Source organism: Lycorma delicatula, chromosome 7, assembly GCF_047948215.1.
Source record: "Lycorma delicatula isolate Av1 chromosome 7, ASM4794821v1, whole genome shotgun sequence".
In the NCBI taxonomy this organism is placed as follows: Eukaryota; Metazoa; Arthropoda; class Insecta; order Hemiptera; family Fulgoridae; genus Lycorma; species Lycorma delicatula.
The window spans coordinates 76,608,824-76,632,847 of record NC_134461.1 but is presented as its reverse complement, the minus strand read 5'-3'; the positions used below and the strand labels follow the sequence as shown (position 1 = coordinate 76,632,847).

General features: G+C 30.5%; 1 protein-coding gene across 2 annotated transcripts in view; it reads left to right on the top strand.

Annotated features, from left to right (window-relative positions):
• The window catches only part of crb (cell polarity complex component crumbs), a 332,998-nt gene that overhangs the window by 198,340 nt on the left and 110,634 nt on the right, over nucleotides 1-24,024 (top strand). For both annotated transcript variants that reach the window (XM_075371826.1, XM_075371827.1), the window contains exons 3-4: nucleotides 13,872-14,073; nucleotides 22,572-22,697. In XM_075371826.1, coding sequence (XP_075227941.1) covers nucleotides 13,872-14,073; nucleotides 22,572-22,697 — 328 coding nt within the window. The remainder of the gene's footprint in view (nucleotides 1-13,871; nucleotides 14,074-22,571; nucleotides 22,698-24,024) is intronic.

Sequence of the window (24,024 nt, the reverse complement as noted above, 5' to 3'; positions counted from 1 at the left end):
CTGATGTTCTTCGAGGAACCACCTGACCTGTTACAACTTGATTAGTAATCAAGTCACTTTCCTGATTAGTAATCAGGAAAGACGAGACCTTATGGAGGGAACCACCTTTCTGATTATTTCGGAGAACAACAAATCGAATATTTTTATATTTTGGACTTAATGCATCAGAAATTAATGCACTGTCTTCTGCAGACTATTAACTTTGTCAGACAAAGCTGATTGAGTTCTTTTCACTAGATATGTTTTGGTGAATTTTCAGATGGACCACTAACTGTCATATGATTTTACTGTGGAATAGTAATTTTGGCCCTACGATACTGGCAATATAACAGACTACTCGCACGCATACTGGTGTTGGAGTTAAATACAACTGGGTTCGCCAGGTGCTCAGAGGACATCATTCGAGATTCACTACTTAAAGCCAATCACCCATCAGCACGATAGTTTCCACCTTGGGTTATGGTTGCGTTTCGTAAGATGTCGCAACACCACAGAATGTAAATGTAAAAAAAAAAAAAATAGTGTAAGATGTTGTGCAGTTGCGTTTGGATATATGTTGTAATTTGTATAGTGTTCTTGGTGTAATGAATGTGTATAGTGCAAAGTGTTCTGCAGTCCTGTGTGTAGTGGGAAGAAAAGCTGCAGAGACTACGCCCATGGGAACACCAACCCCCAAAGCCTTAAAGAATAAGACTTCATGTTGGGGAGTATCGAAAAAAGATTACTTGATCAGTACGGGTTCAGCATGTGGACACAAAAAAAATTGGAGGGAAAAAATTGGCAGGCTGCTAACTTAAAAAAAAAGTGAAGAAAAAAAATAAGTGAAAAAATCCTTTCAACAAGTATTGTGCTATGAAACATGAAAACATTTATGTTGTCATCCCGCGAAAATAAATGTAGATTACTTTAGGATCTTTCATTTGAATGTGAATTACTTGGAAAGAGATCAAAACTAAAACATTGAAGACGAAACTAGTGAATACTCCAATATTAATGTCTTTTAAAAAGTTTTAAAAAATTTAAAAAAAGGAAATTCAAGAACTGAAGGTGTCAAACATAAGTGTTATGTCTGTGCTCAGTGTCAAAAATTCTCTGCAGACATAAAACGTAGAAACACTAAAATTTGAATTATATTTTAATATCAAATATCAAAAAATTAACAGAATTAGTGAAAAAAATATTAGTGAGATGTTTCAAACGAAGGCAGAATTAAGGAACTTGAACTAATAAGAAAGGTGTACAATATTTTTCTAGAGCAGAATGAACTAACAGTCGGTGCCTGTCTTCCAAAAAAAAAAAAATATATATATATTGAGAGTTATAAGGCACAGGGCACAGAGACTGTGGATTCCAGTATACTTTGAAGAGTTTCAATTAATCTCATGTCTCAGGAGTGGTTGATCTGAGTCTGTTCCGGATTACATGTTTACCGGGCTGTTTTCAGGCCTGGCGAGCCGGTAGCAGTAATTGCATTTGCTTATACATACACACTCAGATAATAGCTGGAAAAAACTGGTTGGAGAAAACAATCTCATATATATAATTAAATCTTTTTTCCTAGAATCTGATGAAATTAAATCTATATTAGAATTTCTTAATGAAATGTGTGCAAAACTAGAGTTAGCCAATGAAAATGACTAGAAAAAATCTTAAACTTTATAATTATAACTGAAAAAATGTTATGACCAACTACAACATATGAATAATTTTTTTTTGTTAATTTATTTAAAATTTTCCTTTTTGGTTGCCGTGCAATGTAGTTAATTTTATGTTTCAATCTTATTGAAATTATATTTACATTTATTGAAATTCCATCGTGGTGAGCTGTAGAAAGAGATTTAATAAATATTTTAAAAATCTTATAAACCTTAAAAATTTTTTTAATTTAATAAAAGTATGCCTCTGTACAACCTATTTTCCTTCTTTAGGAGAAAAAAGAAGAATAAAAAAATTGAAGAGGATGTTGAGGAACTTGAGGAACTTGAGGAACTACTTATATCTGTAATTCAGGTTATTGATCATACTAAGAAAGAAATAAATGAAACCAAACAGCAGATTGAAGAAAATAAACGGCAAATATTGATGGCCAGTAATTTCTGTCCAACAATAAGCACGGCAGTTAAGTGCTCAGAAACCTTTGCATTTGAGGCAGCAGAAATGAAAAAACATATTTCTGGGCTACAAATCCAGTCGAACATTTTAAAATTAACCCAGGAAAGTTATGAAACTGGAAAAAAAAGATTAGAAAATGAAATTAAAAAAATTAAATCGCTGGCATTACAAGTGAAAAGAAGGATAAAGAAACTGAATAAAAAAGAAGAGAAATACTACTCTAATGTAGAATTTTATCAAAAGGTTGATCAAGTTGAAGTAGAGCTTGAAGAAAGCTATTCAAAACTTTTCAGTGCCTATAAGAATACTAAATTACAACATAGAGAGATAGAAGACCTCAAACAATGCTTGGGTATTACCGCAGAAGGAAATATACAATAAAGAATTGCGGAAATATAGGTTACAGAATTAGATCTTGAAACAGAAATGAAGATCCAACAATTGCAGCGAAATTGCCAAAAGGAAATTGAAGAAATTGAAAAATTAATTCAAATTCACTTCTTAAAATTTTACAAAGATTAAACCAAAAATGGTTACGGAATAATTCTTATATAATTTTATACTCACCATCATTAAAATTATTTACGTAAGTTCAAAAGAGCTGGAAATTTCTGCTGAAGAAAGAAAACAAAGATTAAAAAAATAAATATCAAAATTGTATTGTGTTTTGTTGTTAAACTATATACCAATTCTGTTACTGCTTATTAAAAATACATTATTAAATTATTGTACAAAATGTGTCCTGACTTAACTGTTTTTCCCTAAATATTTTAAGTAACTAAAAATGTAATAATGTTACAACTTCTATTTTTTTCATTATAGAATTGCTGCAATTGGATTGTTACAGACATTTTTAAAATCTGGAGATCATATTAGTTTGCTTTATTGGCAAAATTCTTACAATGATGCAGACAAAATGAGGATAAACTTATGTGCAATTACATTAAAGTAACAACTTAGTTTAGGTTTTAGTATTACATAGGCAGCATAGTTAATGTATTGAGTTTGTTGTAATGATATTTACACTTACCATCATAGGAATGAGCCGGGACGTTTTTCTTTCCCTGCTATTCCTATGGGCCCTCTTTTAATAATGAATGGTGATGTAATGCATGGTCCGCTGAAGGCAAGCTTGTGTAGTCCAATAATGCTGGATGATTTTCTCTTACTTGAACAGCTCTAACTTTCCTGACAGGAAATGGAAGCTTCTTCTGGTGTGATCCATCTAAAAAGTTTGTCCAGTTTTTATCAGAGGTTACTTAACTAAAATAAATTAAATGGTGAAGGTTTAACTTTGCAAGAAGCATGATCTATCCAGTCATCTGGTATCTTTGCTTCATGATTACTCTGTGGATTACTGTGGATTAGTCCACAGTTTTTGTCACACTCATATGAATGTTCCCTTAAAGGAAACCAGCAGCTCACTCTTAGATCGGTGCTCATTGTGAACAGTGTGATGAAGTAACCTCATGACTGTTGTTTTTATTTTTCCCACCATAGGAATCGCAGAAAACCTTTAATATTTTCAGGTAAAAAATTGTAAATAAAACGATGAACAATAGAGGCAAACGCATCTGAAGCTTTCTTCCAAAGTATCTCTGGATAGAAGTAGAAGTAACAGTCTGATGATGAAAGCAAATGTATGTGAAACATAAACACAGACAACTGGCGTTTATAGTAAATGTTGTTGGTTGTTATGTTTGGTAGATGATAGTTTCTTGTGTAGTTTCATATTATGTGCTTTGTAGTAGTTTTGTCTACAGCTTTCCTTCTTGGTGGATTTTTTAATTTTATACCACGTTTTAAAAGATGAAGCTTCTTATCTTGATAGAGTCTGTTTATATCTCCATGCAGCTCTTCTTTCTTTTCCAGATTTTTCCTTAGAAATCTGCGATGATATCACATGTAGAACAGGTATCTGTCCTTGGGTACCTGAAAGATATATTAAAATCCAAATTAAAAGTCAAACTATAAGTTTCATAAGATTCCTGAATTTCAGGATATTTTTCTTGAAACATTTTAAAAACCTTTGAAATGTTTAATTCTGCAGGTATTTAGTTTTTAGTAGAATCTCTTTAGACTGTTTAGTGACTTTAAATCATTAAAGTCAGGACTTCAGTCCCTACCTTTAAGTGAAATTATATGTTCATGAATCTTCTCCTTTACATCATCACGTAACCTTTCTATTCACATGTTTAGCTGTAAGAGATTTGAACAAGAAATCAGCTTACCTCTTCCAATGCTATGAAACGAAAAAAACGCATTCCTACACAGTCACTTCTTCCACTTTATTGTCTTCCATGAACCATGCACGATATGAGAATGATGCATGCCTGAGATTGGTCTCTTGATCCCTGGGTCTGTGAACTGGTCAGGTGTTATGGTTATGAGTCCACATAAATAAATATCAGTCTCATCATTTGTATTTAAATTGTTAATTTGACTAGTTATTTGTGCTCTTTTGTCTGCACTAATTAAATGAAAGCATTTTAATTTACAAGGTACAAGAATTATCAGTTTCATGAGATTGTAACCTCATGTTTTTGTGTACATCTCTTATTCTACCAAATGACTTTCGTTTTTTACTATTTACGGAGGTTAGTCTCTGCTCTTCTGAATTTCTGAATGAATCACCTTCCATTTTTTCACAATAACCCACCACACAGATACAATTGTAAACACTTATCAGCTGATTTTAGCTGTAAATACTGATTAGTTAAACACAGTGTTACTGAAGGCAATGGACTTGACACATTTGTTCCCTTTTTCAGATGGACTTGGCATGTTCTTCTCCTATTTTTTGCATAAAATATTAGGTAGAAAGTACAAAGGTAAAGCCACCACATTACAGTAACAACAGAAAATGAGAATTTTTGCACTTGACATGTTTTTCCCCTGGACCTTTCAAATGATATCTGTCAGTTATTCCTTAATTTTATGAAATAAAGCGTTCAAATTTTCATTCTATAACTTTTTATTCCAACATAATTTTGTAATGCATATTTTTTTAATTAAAAATTTGAAGAAAAATAAATATGAAAAGAATATAAATAGTTATAGAAACCGTGGTCGAGAAAGGTAGTTGGCTGTAAACTATAATTTGACAATTATATAGAGAAGTGACTGAAGTGCAAAAAAAAAATTAAATATTTCTAATGGAAATATTAATGGAAGAATTATTTAAGTATTGATGGTCTCAAGATATGGAATGTGTTTATAACGTATAGGAATATTGCCGACCCATTAAAAGGATTGACATTTGTAAAAAAAATAATTTGATGCTTAAATTTTCTAACATTGTTAAGTATATAGCTCAAGAAGAAAGTTTAATTCCGATTCTATGTGCCATTTTAAATAAAATTTTAAAGAACATCAAGCTAAGACATCTAATTCAAAGCAAAACTATTTTTCAACTAATCCAAAGCAAGTTTAAGAATAAAACTTATGTACAAGACAAAGTTCTTTTTTTTTAAGTTCAGCTGTAAAGGTGTCACTATTAGAATGTTAATTTTTAATAAATAACTGTGTTTCTACATAAAAAAAGTAAATTCATAAACTTCTACAATTTTCTAGTTATTAGTTGATTATTAAATATAATTAGTTGGTAATTTATGTTAATAATTTTGGATATTTTGTGCATTTAATTTGAATGAAGTCAAAATAGATATATCAAATATTATTATGGACTTTTCCCATCTGTCAAGAGTATGAAATTGTCATAAAAACATACTGTTGGTTGAATTCGCAATCAGAATAGGTGGAAGGAATATTACGATAATGGGAGAGTATTTAATAACGCTATCTGTGTAATTTTAACTGCTAATTACAGTAACCGATTGAACTGCACTGCTCTGTGCGTACCATTTACAATATAGTTGATTAACGATATTAAATATTGTAATTTTTTTGTTATCGTCACACGCTTAGATTGGATTCGGTTGTGAATTTATTTATGATCCGCATTGGTATGGACGACCAATTATTTTTTCCATGGAAACGACTAATAGCCGAAAACCTTAAGACTAATAGTCTTAAATGTTGTTTAGTAGAGAATTTGTTACTATTTTTTTATTTTCTAAATTTTTGGAAAAGTAGTTAACATAATTTTTAAACACCACAGTTACAGAATAAAAAGAAAAATAATTCATCAGATAGTAATGATTGAGCTACGCTTTACATTACAAACTATTTTGTTAAACAACGGATTTTAACTCAGGTACTTCAGAACTTTATGCGCATGTCAAGAACAAAAATGTCGGAATAGTCAAACTGGAGGTAAAATTATTTGTTTTTATTTTAAATCAATACAGTTTTTAAAAACTAAATGAGTACATTATTTTCTCATAAAATGAGTAAAAATAAAAACATAAATTATTGAGTCGACATTGGAAATCTAGGAATGTTTTTTAGATTAATACTTTACTTTCTTTTTCCTGTTTAGCCTCCGGTAATTAATAATACTTCAGAGGATGAATGAGGATGATATGTACGAGTGCAAATGAAGTTAGTTTTGTACAATCTCAGTTCGATCATTCCTAAGATGTGTAGTTTTAGATTAATACTAGTTATTATGTTCTGGACCTCTGATTTAGAGCATGAAACATAAGTAATTCGAAAAGTTAAAATTCCTAATTTTAACAATCCCCCATGGGGGATCTCCCCCAAGGAGTTCCCCCATGGATCAGCGGTCTTAACACCCCCCCCCCCGCCTCCAGCTTTTGTCGGGTCCTGTCCGTAGCAGTTGCAGAGTAACGCAAACCACCTGGAGTCCCCAGCTGTTCATCAGAACCGGTCACACCACGGAATACCCTCGCAGCTGGGCTGTCCAATCCCGGAACTAATATCCTTTTCTTCGTCCTCAACATCCTTAGCCATTAGGACGCACTTTGCATAGTTGTCAAATGCCTTCCAACGGGCCGCCGTAGATCTTGTATGTGGTAAAAGGACCATTGAGGTCAGGTCGGCGATCTCAGCACGAATCGACTGTTCCTCTCATTCTGGGTACTGATGGAGCACCATTGTCTTAAATCCGGGATCACACCCCTTTTCCAGGCAGCCTTGTGGCTGGACTACCACTGCTCTTGCCAGACATCAAAAATCATCTTCCGCGCCAAAGTCGCGGCTATCCCGGCATGCCTTTCAGCTCTTTCCCTTGCCAGAAGGTCGATTGGTTGATCCTCCCTAACACTTTTTTTTAGGTATATTTCATAAGAAACCTACCTATTGTAATGGGTACCATGATTCGGCTTCTGGAAAATTTCGACGTATCTCGCATTTCACATCCCCCCGACCTCAGAACCACCGTCAGCTCAAAAGTTTATATATATATATATATATATATTTCACTTTCTTACGGACACGATAACTGCCGCAATTTTGCGCCAATCTTTCTGGCCCTCTAGGTGCCCAACCTACATGCTTCGGTCCATTTCACCGTGTCTGAGAGCATCCACAATAAACTTGCCTCTTAAAAAAACCAAACTGGGATAGGCCCCCGATCTCTTCTAATTCCAACCATACTCTCTGGGCGAGCATACGCTCATAAATCTTGCCTAAGCAGAACAGCAGACAGATGGGACGATAGGATGTGGTTTGAACCACCGCCGAAGGTTTTGTAATCAATACAAACTTGCCTAGTTTCCAAGATATCGGAAAAAGTCCCGCGTCTAAAGCCTTATTAGGGGCTTCAAGGACAAGTCATGGGTGTCTACCCGCTAACCGTTTCAAGAACGCACCCGACATTCCGACTGGTCTGGGCTCTTATTTGTATTCATCCTGGGAACAGCCCATCTGAATTCATCCATATTGAATCTTCGTTCCTCTGCACCTGTTATTTCCAAGCGCTTTGATTCTCTAGCTCTCGTATTGCCTTAATCGTTTGTTCTCGGATTGTAAGGGGAGAGATGCACCAAACCTCTTCATTAAAATCCTGTACGCCTTCCCCCATGGGTCTTCATTTAGGTCCTCTGCCAGCTGCTTCCAAACTTCTCTTTTAGCTGTCTTGATAGCTGCACAGAGCTTATTTCGAGTATTCTCGTATATCATTTACGCCCTGTTACGTTTCTCCTGTTATGTTTCTTCCTTGTTACGTTTTCTCACGCTTTGTAATTTTCTTCAAGCATTCAGTGTCTTAACACGCTAAGCGGCAGTGTCGTTATTATATCTACCACTGCAGCTTTCATCTGTTCCTGGTTTTCTTTGGTCTCAAACTGTCACTTACTTCCGTTTGTACTTTTAAAAAACTATCCGGGTTCCAGTCGAGCAGTGTGTCTAACCTAGTTATCACATTACCGAGAAAGCTGAAATCTGCGCGTTCTACGGCTTCCAATTATGTCGTTTTCTCAGCACCGTCGGATCTCCAAGATTGAGTTCGAACTGGATCGTCAGGTGATCACTAGTGAATTCTTCCTCCATCACTCCCCAGGTGACCACCCTAAAAAAGCTTCTCTGTAATCATCGTTTCGTCTATGGTGGAGCCGGACCCTCTGTCTATAAATGTTCTTACTGTGGGAGTATTGAGCGCTGCCAAATCCCATGCACTGCATAGCGCCGCCAATTTATATCCTCGGCGAGTCGACCCCCACAGATCGAAAAACTCGCCATTGAAATCGCCGGAGAGGGCAAGTGGTCTTCCCGCTGTTCGTATTATATTTTCGAGGTATTACAGGAATCCCTCAAACCTTTCCTCCTCGCAGTATAGTTAGATATATCCGCAAATTAACACACATTAAGTCAGCGTCACCGCCGCGAACCTCTACCAGTCACCACTTTGAAATCGCATATTGGTTAGAGATCTCTCTCACCGCTGCATATCACGGTTGGTATCCACCATCCAGCCCTCAGTGAAGACCTGTTATTTGGCTCCGTAATAGCAAAACGTCTACGTCTCCATCCAGTGCCGCTTTCTATACCAGATGGTGGACCGTCGTTCTCTTATTTGCATTGATTTGAATGCACTTCATACACGACTTTAGTTGTATTCCCAGCCTCCGGTCTGGTGTGTCCTCCTTTGCCATAGTCCAGACTCTTCCTCAGTCTCTACAGTACCCCTGGAATTGGTGTTACTGCGTCCAAACGCTTCCCTATATCCGGGGCGAGTCTCTTGTTGTTCCCCTTATAAGGGCTGCCCTGCAATTACCCCCTTGTGGCCGTAAACATGCGGGAAACCTCTTCTTCCATATTCCGTAGGCCTCTTGAGATCGCGACTTTCTTGAGTATGTAATTATCCCATTGGGTTCTAATCACCTCCTTCAAATTTCCAATGTCACCTAACCTTCTCAATCTTCTCTTGCATTAACTTCTTTTGTATTCTCTCCAGTTTCGTAATCGGCTTTGTTTGTGTATTTTTGCCCTTGTTCATTTTCAGTGTCGTTATTTCATATAATAACAGACTTTGTCACCAATTCTACATCCACGACCAAATCAAAGATCTTAAATGCCAACTCTTTTACTTCCTTTTTTGTGTTCAGGTTGTACTTTATCAACTTTATCATTCTGTTAACTTCTTCTAGAAGGTGATCCAAATCCGATCCCTCTGTGACATCATCCTCACTGCTCCCTTCAATCATCTCGCCTTTTCTTTAATGAGAGTGTCCTTTTGGTTCATCCAAAACCATTACTGGATCTGTCACCTTGCTTTCCATCCTCTGCAGTGATAATACTTCTGGTAGATTAGCTCTACGCTTCTATGTTGGGTCCCTTCTCCCAACTAGTGAACGCGGAAGGCTCTTCCTGGGTTTGAAAGGATTCTCCCACATTTATCACTTGCCTGGGTAATCACAGAGCAAAAGTACCATCAGATTCGTAATAAGCACTCAAAACCAAGTTAAATGATAAATTTTATTCGCTATTTTGAGGGGGAGTTGGGGGTCACTAAAATGTATCCCCCAAACCTTTAATAAAAAATGTAGGGGGTAAAAAGTTGGGGGGGTCAGTGATTTGCCTAGATCCAAGAGGACTCACTTGTGGGGATGGAAAGGTTGAAGGGATATATTGAAGAAAGGTTCCCCTTTATAATACCTCTAGCACTTAGAAAAAAAACTAACTTGCTCACCTGAGTAATTCTTCAAAAATTTTCTAAGTCGTTTGTCACAATAAATGATGTCACATTCCAGTCTCTACTTTTAAGTCTCTTGACATAATAATTTTGAGTTGTTTCATAGCCAGTATATACTGTTTCTTAGGGGAAAAATTAAATCACCAAAAAATCACTATATCTCGTCAGTCTGTTAGTCAAAACTTAAAATTTCACAAGCATACCAACCAAGTATCAATAATCAATAATCCAAACCAAAGAAAAAACCTTAAAGCCAGTCTGAAAAAGCACTTGAACGCAGAGCAAAAAAGACACAACCACACTGGATGAGCTCTCCAACTCAACAATCCTCCTTAACCTAACTTAGCTGAAGTATAATAATAAATTGTACGTATTATTTTGGTGCTCAGAAAGCATGTTTGTCATTCAGTACCTAGTCGAACAAGTCTTTCCCCTGGTGACAACTTCTCCAAAGTATATTCACAGAGATACGAGTCAAACAAGTGTCTGCGCATCCCATATTCACACTTATTTCTATTTAACTAACTCCCACATACTGTCTACTGTCTGTCTATATATGGATCCTGACATCAGGATTCACAAAATCTTTCAATATAGTTGAGCTAATGTAAAGCATTAATTCACTCCAAAAATCTTGACAAAACAGTTAACAATAAACTTACAATCAAAGTAAAATAGATTTTAATAATTTTAATCAAAATCTATAACAGTATTTTCTATTAATAGAATGCTAGAAACGTAAAAATACACAAACAATAGTTTCTACTTACATTTTAAACTTTTTAGAAATGAGGGCTTCTATTGCAAAAACCTTTTATTTTAAATTATAAATGATTTTGAAGAAAGTGTACATATAGAGGAATTCATTTTAATGGGTTGATTGAATGAACATAAAACTGAAGATACTGTTAGCTGATTTCTTGATATTATATCTTTAAAATCAGAGCTTTTTACTTATGTATTAAATATAACTTTATTGAATATTTTTATGCACATTACTCACATTATTAAGTGAAATTAAAAATCTGACTAATATCAAAAAGACAAGAATTGAAAGAAACATTATAAAAAATTATCTAACTTACTTTCAAATTATGTGGAAATTGTTCATGTTGAAGGTATTTTCAGTCCCAAAAAGGTTTTATGAAAGGTTTCAATGTTTTATCAAATTTTTTTATAATTATTTTTTTTTTACCATTTTGGTGGAAGAAATTAATGGAAGTAACAGGTCTAGTGTTAGCTCGTTGTGGAAGTAAAGGTATAAAAAAGAAGAATTTAGCTGAATTTAAGGAACCATCAATTTGCAAACCACTTTACAAACAATGCAAGGTTTTGGAAGTTAGTTTTCCTATTCTTTGTTGATCATTTCCACATATACTAGCTGAATTGCCTAGCAATTCAGCTAGTATAGAATTACAAATTCTGATAGCATCTTTGAATTCAGCACCCTAAAATTAGTTAAAATCACCAACTACGATTCCAGGTACACAAAAAAGGTTTTTGTTGACTTGTATAAAAAGTAAAAATCTTCATTTTAATGTTTTAATGTTCTATAACTGTACACTTCAGGCTAAGCCACTAGGGGCAATCTAATTTAATTATGTAACCATATTATAAAGGGACTGATAATTGGAAAAATAGATTGAAATAAAAAATAAGTTTTATAAAAAGAAAATATATTTTTAATTTTATTATTTTTTAAAGTTTTTAATAAAAATCTGATGTGGACAACACATGACTTCCTAGTATGCTATTAAATTACATTTTCACATTTTTTAAAATGAAAAGTACATCAAATATTATTTCATTAAAAACTTCTAATATTTTTTCATATTTTTTTTTATTATTGAATTATTATTCATCATAATTTTTTTTTTACAATGAGATAATTATTTATAAATTAATATATAAAATTAAAAAAAAAAGTTAAAAAGAAGGGAGATGTAGTGTGATTTAAACCGATGTGCCTTCCCCTTAAATCCAAATATTTCATTAATTAAAATTTTGTTTGGCTATAACTCTGGAAGCAATGCAACTAAGTACCACTTATGATACATCAATGAAAAGCTCTCAATGAGGGCTTATTATTGCAGCTAAGAAAAAAAATTCCCAAAAAAATCTGGATTTTGGGCACTTTTGGTCCAGTCGATTGTATTCAAAAGGAGAGGTGCACAACTAAATGTTACAAAAGTCCTAAATCCAAAATTTCAACATCCTACGGCTAATCGTTTTCGAGTTATACAAGATACATACGTACTTACAGACGTTATGCCAAAACTAGTCAAAATGGATTCAGGGATGGTGAAAATGGATATTTCCGTTGAAATCTGGGAACTGATATTTTTCACAATCACAGTCCTTCCTGTATTTCATACAAGGAAATAAAAAGTCAAGAATTTGTTCTATTTAATTTTATGGGTGTTTAATAATTTAGTTTTTGTCTTATGTTGTATGTTACATTGCATCATCAAGATGATTCAGATTTTTTCATCATTAGGCTTTGAAAGTATCTTATTCTTTGCATATCACTGTTTGAAAACATCAGTTTAAAAATGTTCCACAGCGTATGACATTTATATTGTAATTTTAAAAATATCCCTAAAATTTACAATAAATAAAGGGAAAAATATTAAATAAGCTTAAATAATTTATTTTATTGTAGTCGAACAATATGGAGTTTGAAATTTGCTATATTTAGTTTTTTTTTTTTTTTAAATTTGAAATATCATGTTTAAATTTGCATTAAAATTAAATTTGAATCAGAAATTCCAACCAAGACAATATGATTTTGAGGTAAGTAGATATAATCTATGATATATGTTTTTATTTACTGAAGATTAAGCAATTCAATTGCCTCATTGTCTGAATAAAAAAACATGTTACTGGAAGTTGTATTGATTATAGCAAACTTATCACCAAACAAACACAATGAATAGAACTGGAATATATAAACTAAACTTCTCTAACTGCATAGCATTCTAGATTGGTCAAACAGGAACAGGTGCAGCTTCAAACAATGACACAATGAATGCCAAAAAGCCTTCCATATCAATATATAGTCATGTTTGCTAACTCTCTTGTAGACACAAACCACAGATCCACTGACATCACCAGGAACCTGTATAATCTATGCAAAAAAAAAATTAATTCACAAAAATACCACTTAATGTTAATCTTAAGATTTAATGTTAAATCTTAATGGCGATTAATATTATGAAATACAGAGAAATATACAGTTTACTAAATGAACAGAAACATTTCAGATCCAAACTCATTTTAACAGTGATCCAAGTAGGTGTCAGCCTAATCAACAAAAACCACAATAATTGCATTTGCACAAAGAAATCACCAGCACTAGTCACTGAAGATTGCCCAAGAGAGACTGAAAATATTTTGCAGTAAGCCATTAAAAAACCTTTGCGTTTGGTTAGGTTTATCATTTCAAGAATTTATATTTTATAAATATGAAAATATTTGATATAATTTAGTTTAATTGATGAAGGATTTTTTGGTGCTAAATTGTATCAAGAGTATTTACAATTTTGACATTTTCTTCTTATGTAAGAAGAAACCAAAAGGGATTGTTACAATTGATGTTTTTCAATTTATATCAGTTCAGTGTTGAAACTAAGTCGTATAACATATTTTATTTAATGTTATTTTTTTCTACTAATTTAATTATTATAAAATTGTTTTCTTATAGGTTATAGCCAACTCTACATTCAATGCTGAAGTATTGGAAGAAACAGAAAGGTTATTAAAAGCAACACAAGGCTCTATAGATTTACGTGTTGGACAAGGATTTGTAGGATGCGTATTAGAAGGTCCTAGTTTGGTATTCAATTCATCTAGATTACAAGCTACAAATGTTGAATGGGGTTCATGTCCTCTCACTTCTGCAAGCTGTAAGACAAAATTTATTACTTATAACTAAAATGTTAAGTTTTATTAAATACGTCTTGACTGTTTTAATTGTTAAATTTAATGCAGTTTTTTAAAATCTGCAAAATAGTAATACTCTAAGTCAAATGGTAAGTTGTAACCTCATATCCTGGTGGTTTAACATTCTGAAAATATCTTTGGAATTAGCACCTTAAGTATAAGTGGAAGTGAGGTAAATATTAATGGACAGACTGATTTAAAATAAATTTTTGAAAAAGAAATAACTACTGTTATAGCTCTTAGGGAATTTCATCTTTATAATAGTTTTTTACTGCTGTAGAATCTTTATTAGATCTTTTGTCAAAAGTAGAATTAGAAAATCATTAGTAGAAATGTACCTTAATTTAATTTTATTGTGTATAAAAAATGTTTTCCTCTTCGTTCAGGATTCTATTGATGTGTTGTTTTTCTAATATTTTAATGTAACAGACAAGAATTCATAGGTTCTGTTTGAGCATACATTCCTTGGGTGTTGATATATTCTGGTAAATCCTTTTTTGTAGTCTGTAATTATAAACTATTTGTTATCTGTTAATGGAGTTTCATGTTTAATGTTTGGTAAATTTTTCTTCACGTTCATAATATGGCTTTTGTATATGAAATTTTAATTTGACCCCATTAACTTGTTTTGTAGTTTCTCCAGATATTGAAACATCTTATTTATTAGTAAAAAATCATTACAGTTATCTTTTCCTTAACAGAAATCTTAATTATATCACAACTATTTTCTTTTTTTCCCAGTTACAGTTTCCAAAAAGGATCACTGGATATGTAACACTAATTTTAACTGGGTTTAAGTAATTGTATTTATACTATGAAAGTACTTTTCCAGATTTTGAATATTGATTAAATTTTAATTAGTTAACTTTCTAAGTACATGTAAGTGTGCTTCTAGAAGTTTTTTTCACACTATTATACTTCTCTTTTATCAATGATATTTATTGTCAAATTTGATAATTAGTAAATTTCATATTATTGAACAATATCTTGGCTTCTGTATGCTGAGTGTGAACTTTGCATATTGTGTTTAATATCTTTATATGTATGTCCAGTTTGTATAGAGATTCACAAACATTGATTTCATTGTATGTAGTTCTTATTATTTAATAGTGAATATTCATCCAGTCTGCCCCATGTATAATCGAATAAAGTTTACTACATTTTTACTATGTCACCTTGCATCATGCAACTTTTGCTCATATACTATTATAAAATCTCTTTTTTTAAATCTGTGTCAACTCTTTAACATATCAGTGTATGATTGGTTTCTTATTGTGTTATATGATTTTCCGAATTTTGTTTATTGTTTTGGAAGCAAGTAGCAACCTTTTTTTCTGAAAATATTTGGTAGTCTTTTTGTGAAATGTACATCAGCATACATCACTTTGTTGTAATTGTTTATTGCTAGATATGTTATTGATTCTATTATTGTTTATATTATGCTTTATTGTAAATTTTTTTTTGTTTTGTTTTATGATAATTTGATTTTTCGATAAAATTGTGTATGATGCTTCTGAATGAAATTTAAAATATTAACCATGTTTAAAAAGCAAAATTTGTTCTCAAATAATTGAGAATCTCAAAGAATGTTATTGAACAATGAGGTTCTAGGTATTTTTTGCTCTTGCTCATGATGCAGTGTTATAGTAAATGGTACAAAATAACATATCCTTTCATACCTCCATATCTTTGAAAAGTATTCTAAAATTCAATCATGAGGTGCTGCCAGATATGTAACTAGGTTTTTTATGTGTTTCTTTTTTCTTAAACTGAATTTTTATTTGCAGATGATCTAGGTTTCATAAAACCCAGGAAAATGTTTTTGGTTAATGAAAATTTTTCTTTTAATTTAAGAATTTATTTACTTTTTTGGGGCATGTTCTTTTGGACAATTTTTATCACCAGTAATATATAAATAGCTTGTAGAAATAGCTATATCAGCTATATATACTGTGAAATAAATAGGTCAAACATAATATTGTCCATGTTTACTGTGATTTTTGCTGACTCATTTGTGATTTTTAATCACAGTCATTTAAAATAATGTTGAAGAATTCCATAGGTTTATTAATTACAATAAATAAATTTATGGAATAAATTTATTATTCCATATATTAAATTTATTAATATATATATACATTTGGAAATGAATATCTGGTTATTGTAAACAAACAATTTTTTTTAATAATGTAATATGACTCAGGTTCATCCTTTGTTCTTTGTAAAAATTGACTGTAATGTAGGTGTAAAGTAGTTTATAAAATGAGACTAGAATAATTGGTTTCTAGTTTCTGGACAGTATCAAACATTTTAAACTGTAGTATATTATTATTTACTACTGTTATTAATGAAACCTACTTGTTCAGAATTATTGCAGTTTGTTTTCTAAAGTTTTTATAAAAATTTTAACATTGAGTGTAGGTTATAAATCTCAGTTTGTGTATTTCAGTATTTAGAGAATTTTTTATTTCTACAAATTCATTATATTAGATCAGTTTTACATTCATTTTTTTTTCTTATTTATTGTTAAAATAAAATTTAATTTCACAGTTGGAATCACTATTAAATCAAGAAATGCCGACTAATTTTACCAAACAGTAATATTTTCTGTTATTTTTTTCTAACTCTGTCCATAGTTGTCTCAGAATTAATGTTTGCTACTTTATAGTTTTATAACGTTGGAATATTATCCATCCTAATGATCTAAATTAATAAAATGTAACTTTATAAGGAATTTGAATAGTACCTGTTATATAAAAAATAGTTTTATTAGAATTAAGATTTGTATTCTCATTTTTATTTTATATAAAGTTTTGGGAATTAACATCGTTAACATTCAGACAACAGATTATGTGATTATTTTTATTCCTTAAAACTTTAACTAGCTGAGAGTACAGAATCCATCCTTCTTTGTGAAACCGGTAATCACAGTTTGAATTCTAGGAGTATATGAAAGTTTTCTTCATAATTTTTTCTCAAAATAAAGTCCAGTGGGGTTAAATCCAGTGAATGAAATGGTTAAATGTTCTAAGAAATAATTCTATCCCTAAGTACTTACGTCAGTAGTTTCATTAATATGCTACAGCATTGTATTGGGAAAACAACATGTTAATTTGATTTTCAGTTAATTTTTCTGTTAATAGTTATAGAAAAACTAACAACTGGAATTTATTATTTTCTAAGATTTTTATTCTTTGTTTAATTTAAATATCAGAACAGAGTTTAAAATATTCGTCAGTGTGGAAAAAATTTAAACATGACTTATTTCTTTGTTTTTTACTTATATCTGAACGTGTAGTCTTATTTGAATTTAAATCCTATAATTCTGAAAAATATTTTTTATGTATGTTAATGTAGAATGAAAATAATTTATTTTTGCATGTTATATTCCCCAGACACTTATTTATGATTGTTTGGTTTATATTTTAACTTTTTTTTTCTCTGTACTTAATAAAAAATTGATATACAAGTAGTTTTATAGTAAACATTATTAATGTTTTTTAATTAATGTTACTTTTTGGTTTTAAATTTTGTTTTAGCATGCTGTTCAGTTCTGTCTTCAAAATACTGTAGTAGATAGTTTTTATTTTTTTTAATTTTTTATTGATGACAAAAAACTATTTGTTTTAGTGACAAAAATATCATTAATTTAAAGAAAAGTGTATAGTTCTTCAACTTTCGGCGTACAATTTTTTATACATGTATTATTTTAATATACAGTTTATACATAGTTTTTAATGGAAAACTAAAGGATATAATTCTAAATTTTATGTCTGTTGCTACATCTGTATGATTGACAGACTGATTATCTTTTGAAAAATTAACTCAAATGTATTTAGGATGTCAAATTGTTTATTTCAGTATATTTTGTGTTGTGGTTAGGTGATGCATAATTAGTGGGTGATTTTAACGCATCTAGTACCTTTAATGTGTCTAGATTTTAAGCTTCTAGTACCTTTTATACGTTACAAATTTCTACTAAAATGAGCAGTATTTTTTATTGTCCTCTCATGGTTATGACAACTTCCGTGAAACTGTAGTAACTTCATTTTCTATCCAGAAAATTCTGGGTTTGAATCCCAGTCAGGCTTGTCATATCTTTCTCAAGCTATAAAGATTCATTTCTCATGTCATACAAAATAAATATTTTTAATGTAATAATTGAGAGATTAGTCTGTTGTTAAGATAAATAGATAAATTTAAAAAATTACATATTGATTTATTAGTAAATAAATATTAAATTTCTTATCAGCTAAAAAGATGTCTAAAAGTTGGTATTTTAAGTATTTTGTAAATTGCATTTTGCATCACTTTTATAATTATAAAATATAATAAAAAAAACTATCTTTTTTCTAGTTCTTGTTTCTTGCTGTTTATTTGTTATTTAATTTAATTACTGTGGCCTTTCAGACTATTAAGTTGTTATTGGAGCATAGCTGTTAAAAAAACTTTAAAAGCATTATATCACAATATAAATCATTGTGCACACTATTTTAGTTACAGTTGATCTGTTTTATAATTAAGATGTTAATTCATTACAGTTAGCAGCAGCAGCACACAACTCCTTAGAATTCATTGGTCATTTACCATCCCTTTTTTTTGTATCATAATTATAGAATTTTCCATTGCAGCTATATAATCTTCTTTTTTGCTATTACGTTTTTTTTTTTTTTTTTAGCTGACCTGAAGGTAGATGTAATTTGTAGCAATTGCTAAATAAAGTTATTAAGATATTTTAGATACTTCCTGTTTGTCATATACCTCAGTGAGGGGTTGAAAACTTCTGTTTAAATCACTCATTTTTATTCTAAGTAGCACCATATGTTATAATTATTAGCTAATAATAAATGCCAATAACATGCGATGAAGCATGTAAAACTTTATTAATTTTGGTGTTTTATAGGAACTGGTTTGTTAAATGTAGCTTTGGATATTGGCATTTTGTCCTTTATTCATATCCTTCAGTTTACAGTTGCTACTTCTGAGATGTTCCAGGAATAACGAATTGTCAGGCATTAAGGGGCATTCTTTAGCCCGATTTTTAGCTACTTAAATCATTCCTTTGATTTTTTATGGATACAATTATTTTTAAATATACTGATATTTTTTTTGTACAATTTGAGTTAGGGTTTGTTCCATTCAAGTTATAGCTTTTGCTTGGTTTTTAAAATAGTACACTGTTTCAGAATTTCTTTGTATGTACATTATTTTTAACTAGATATACTAGTATTATGTTTAATTTTATTATTAAAAAAAAAATACACTAAATAAACTGGTCACCTAAATATATTTTCACTGTAGAAATTTAAAAAAAAAATAACTTAATAAATTTTAAAATAAAGATTTTTGATAACCTTGATGGAAAGAATTTCTAATTAAGCATAAAATTGTATGAAAGCTTAAATAATGCTAAGAAAAAGTGTAAATTATGTTATTTACCTTGTAATAGGGTAGATAATTTGTCAATGTTCAAGTTTGCTGTCTCATATATCACTTGTAGTAATCTTTAAATGCATGTTGTATGCATTTGTTCGCGCATGCATATTTAGACTGAGTATAAAATTTGATTTGGATTGTACTTTTTTAATTATTAGCTATGCAGTCATACTTCGTTTACTATTGATCTGTTGAATTGTTGTATTTTTTTTTATAGTTCTTATTTTAGTTGTATTTCTAAAAATGTTGTAGTTTTAAGAATATTTTTTATTTTTTTTAACAATTTAGTAATTATTATATAAAAAAAATTAAATAGTATTTAGTTTTGTAGTGTTTTGTAATGTTTATGGATTTATTATTATTTTTGTTGCCATCATTATTACTTTTTAATTACTTTTTATTGTTGCATTAATTTTATTACTATTTTTATAGTATATAAATTTTATGTATGTTATTTGCACTTGAATTTTATATAATTTATCATGATATTATTATCGCATGGTTACTTTTTTAAATTCATTCTCATCATAAGAGTTAATTATTTATTTTTATTTTTACATCCAAAGGAAAAAAACACAAATATTTAATAAATAAGTTGATTAAAATTTTCTGACTGTTAAATTATTGTTGCTTATGATTTTAAAAGTTGAGGTCTGGTTTGTATTTTTTAGATTGATTTCTTTGTAGTTTTATTTCTAGAAGCTACCATTATGTAATGAAAATATTGTATTCTGTGAATTTAATTGTAGTTTTCAGTGACATTTTCCTGAAATAATAACAATTTTTTTTTTAATTGTTCATATGCGTACTTGAAATCTGTTCAACTAATAAATAATAAATATATTAATAATAAATAAACTAATAAATAAATAACCCCCTCCCACAGCACAATGAGATGAGGATAATATGTATGACATGTAAATGAGGTCTTTGCAGACTCAGTCTAACTATTCCTGAGATGTCTTGTTAATTGAACACCAGTCACCAAAGTACACCAGTATCCACTGTCTAGATTCAAATCTGTATAAAAATAACTAACCTTTACTAGGATTTGAACCTCAGAACCTTTGGTATCGAAATCAGCTGTTAACTAATTTGCAACAATGAGTTAATCACTAGACCAGCCCAGTGGGCTGCATACTGAAATGCCAAGCCCACAAAATACAGATGCCATTCAAAATTACAAATGATGCCTGTGTATTTATATATTTTTATGTATAGGTGCAGCAGTGAATCAAGTGGGTTTAAAAACTTTATTAAGAGTAAATTATTAATTTTATTTGGACGGACATGAAAGCAATTACTATTTTTGATTTTAAGTCACTGAAAAGAGAAATTTTTCAAAAATGATGATTTGTCGATGACTGCCATACACATTCAGTAGGTCTCTTCCTAATGTCATGATTACTTTTTCCAGCATCTCTAGGGAAATTATAGGGTTTTTGGAAGCCCAGTATTGGAAATTTTGCTTGTTATCAAATCTTGAAAAATGAAAATGAGTCTCATTGCTCATCAGTACTGTTAACAAGGTCTTTCCTTTCATTAATTATCTGCAGTAAAGTTTGACAGAAATTTACTGGAAGAAGTTTACTCTGTTTTCATAGTTATGATCACATATGTAATTCTTATTTGAATTTTGTATTAGTGAAGTTTGAGGTCGTAGTGTAAAATTTGCTGTATACTGCGGTCAGACAAACTGAATGACACAGAATGGCAATCTGCTGACCGGCACAGACTTCGCTCAATTGCCTCTCTCACAGTTACTATATGCTTGGATATACATACTGTTTTTACATTACACCTTTACTGTTTTATACCTTTCTTTAGTGTAGAACCAGTGGCCTCAAAGCTTCAAACTTGATAGCATGAGCCGATGGAACAGCACAATTGCAATCAGTTACATAATGTTTTTGAAATTCTTGCAGAGCGATTATGTAAATGATCACCAATTTTGTAAAACAATTTCATTTGCTCTCCACTCCATTGCAACTAAATGATTTTCCGGAACCTACAAAATGGCAGTAGTAGTAATAGTAGTAGTAGTAGTTCATCACTACTCAATTCTATCTCTGAAAAAAAAAACCAATGTTGCTAAACTGCCCGATTCATTACTGCAGCCTGTATTATTAAAAATCTTGGAAATTTTCAAAATCTTGGAAATAACTCCCTACTTAAGGAGTTAAAAGTAATTTTATTTTTTGAAAGTAAGACTCCATCTTTTAATTTTTGTATGCTCATTGTCATTCATGTAATTACAATGGTTATTTTATATCATTTCATGAAAATTTGTTTGGAGTTATAATTTTCGTACAATTTTAGAGTTACAAGAGACCCATACAAACATATCAACCACATAGATTAAATTTCGTAATTGTACAGATAGAAATATAAAATTTTCTATCTATAACATGATTTTAAATTTTCTGTCATGTCTATAACATAACTACATAAAATAAAAATTTGTAGTTTTTTTTTTAATAGAATTTCTTATGTCTAATAAATGGTAAAATATAATTTATATAGTTGTAATTTTTTGTTTATTTTATTAGTATCTTCATTATCGATTGTTATTGTGTAACCTAGAGAGAAAAATTAACATAATTTTTACATTGAGTAGCTTAAAATTTATTGCAAATTTAAATATAGTATATTCAGTCGCATTGTGCAATTTATTTATAAGAATTGTAGTCTTTGTTTTTCCTTTTCTACAAAGCATGTTTATGTTTTTTACAGAAAAAAATTGAAATTTTCATTATAAATTTTTTTAAATTAAAATTTCTACAATTTTTTTAAATTTAATTTAATGTTAAATTTTTAAATTATGAAATTTTAAATCAATGATGATTGTGAGCTGTTAAAATAGTTGAGGTATTTTGAATTATTAAAAATTAGTTGTAAAATTGTGAATAAAGATAAAAAAAGTTGATGAGATGAACATTTTTATAATAAAGTTTTGATAATAATTGTCATGGTAAATTATGGTCTTGGTATGGTAGCACGTAGTAGTTGCATGTGACATGTGCAGGCACAAAGGTCGACTACTGCTCACATCAGCCATGCATGATGCACGGAACCTGCATCTCGAGGGCCGACAGGTATCAATGCCACTGCGCCCCACGCTACAAGGGAAACAACTGCGAAATTGATATGGGTATGTCGATCTGAAAATTTGGCCTTTTCTTCAGCATGAACTTAAATATTGTTATTTTTATGTTAATTTTTTATGACTGACTTTCAGCTCTTCATTTTGTTTTAAATTAATTTCTTTTATCATTAGTGGTGGCATTCAAAGATTTTATAACGAGTTATAATGAGTGCATCAAAAGTATACGAGCAAATAAATAGACATCTATATATTACATTTGTATTATATTTACTACTAAAATTTAAAAGTAAATAACTGTTGGTGACTTCTTGTTACCTGATAATACTGTGTACTTAATGATCATTACAGAATTACTTATCTGCAAAGAAATATCATTAGTCCAGTGACTAATTTATTATTAGTCCAATCATTAATTTAAATTAGTGATAAAGTATTATTCATAAAACATATGCGTAAGTTCAAACAACCATTACTATTGAGCAGGGTTATAAAAGCAAATTTATGTCTGAACATTTTTTTTTAAATATACAAAATAGAAAAGGGGAATTTTTGAACAAAGGATTGTAAATAGGCCTTTATTATAAAATACACAATGTGTGATAATGTTTAAATATTTGTTACTGTGATTAATCTTTAAGATGCAGCAAATACAATATTCAACTTGTAAGTGCAGCTGGGTGTTGTATAAATTAAATATATCAACTTTTACTTTCCTGGAATCATAACTCTAGAGCTATACTGCAATAAAGAAAGTATGGATGGTAATCATTCAGAAAATGGGATATGGGTTTTTTTGCATCTCTTGAGGTTTCATGACCCAGGGACCCCAAAAAACAAAAAAAGTATGGGGTAATGTTCGTACATACATATTCAGCAAAATATGTTAAGTTTATGTACATGTGTTGGCATGTTTGAAGCTTAATAACTTTTGACTGGATTAACTAATTTTGTTGAAATTTGACACAGAAGCTAGTGTATATGGGCCAAATTGTTGATAAAAATCTTTCCCCAAAATTCCCCCTTCCCTAAAAATCAAAAAAGCTACCTTTTATTTATTGCAAATTTCTTAACCAAATTTTTTTTTGCCTTCCTAGGTGTAGTAATAGTGGTGCAAGTGCCACCAAAAAAAATAATTTACAGGCAATATTGTGAGGGGGAGCTGATTAAAGTTTGAAAACATCAATTTTCATGTATCAGTATTTTTTCACTATAAAAGAACAAGTAACCAATGCCAGGAAAGTATAACAACTTTTTTGCCAGCTTTTTTAAAAAGTGGTCATTCACTAAATTTTGAGATCCTTTATTTTTAAGTTTGTAAACATTATAACACTTTTATAACTCAGTTCTACCTTCATTTAATCATTAATTGGAC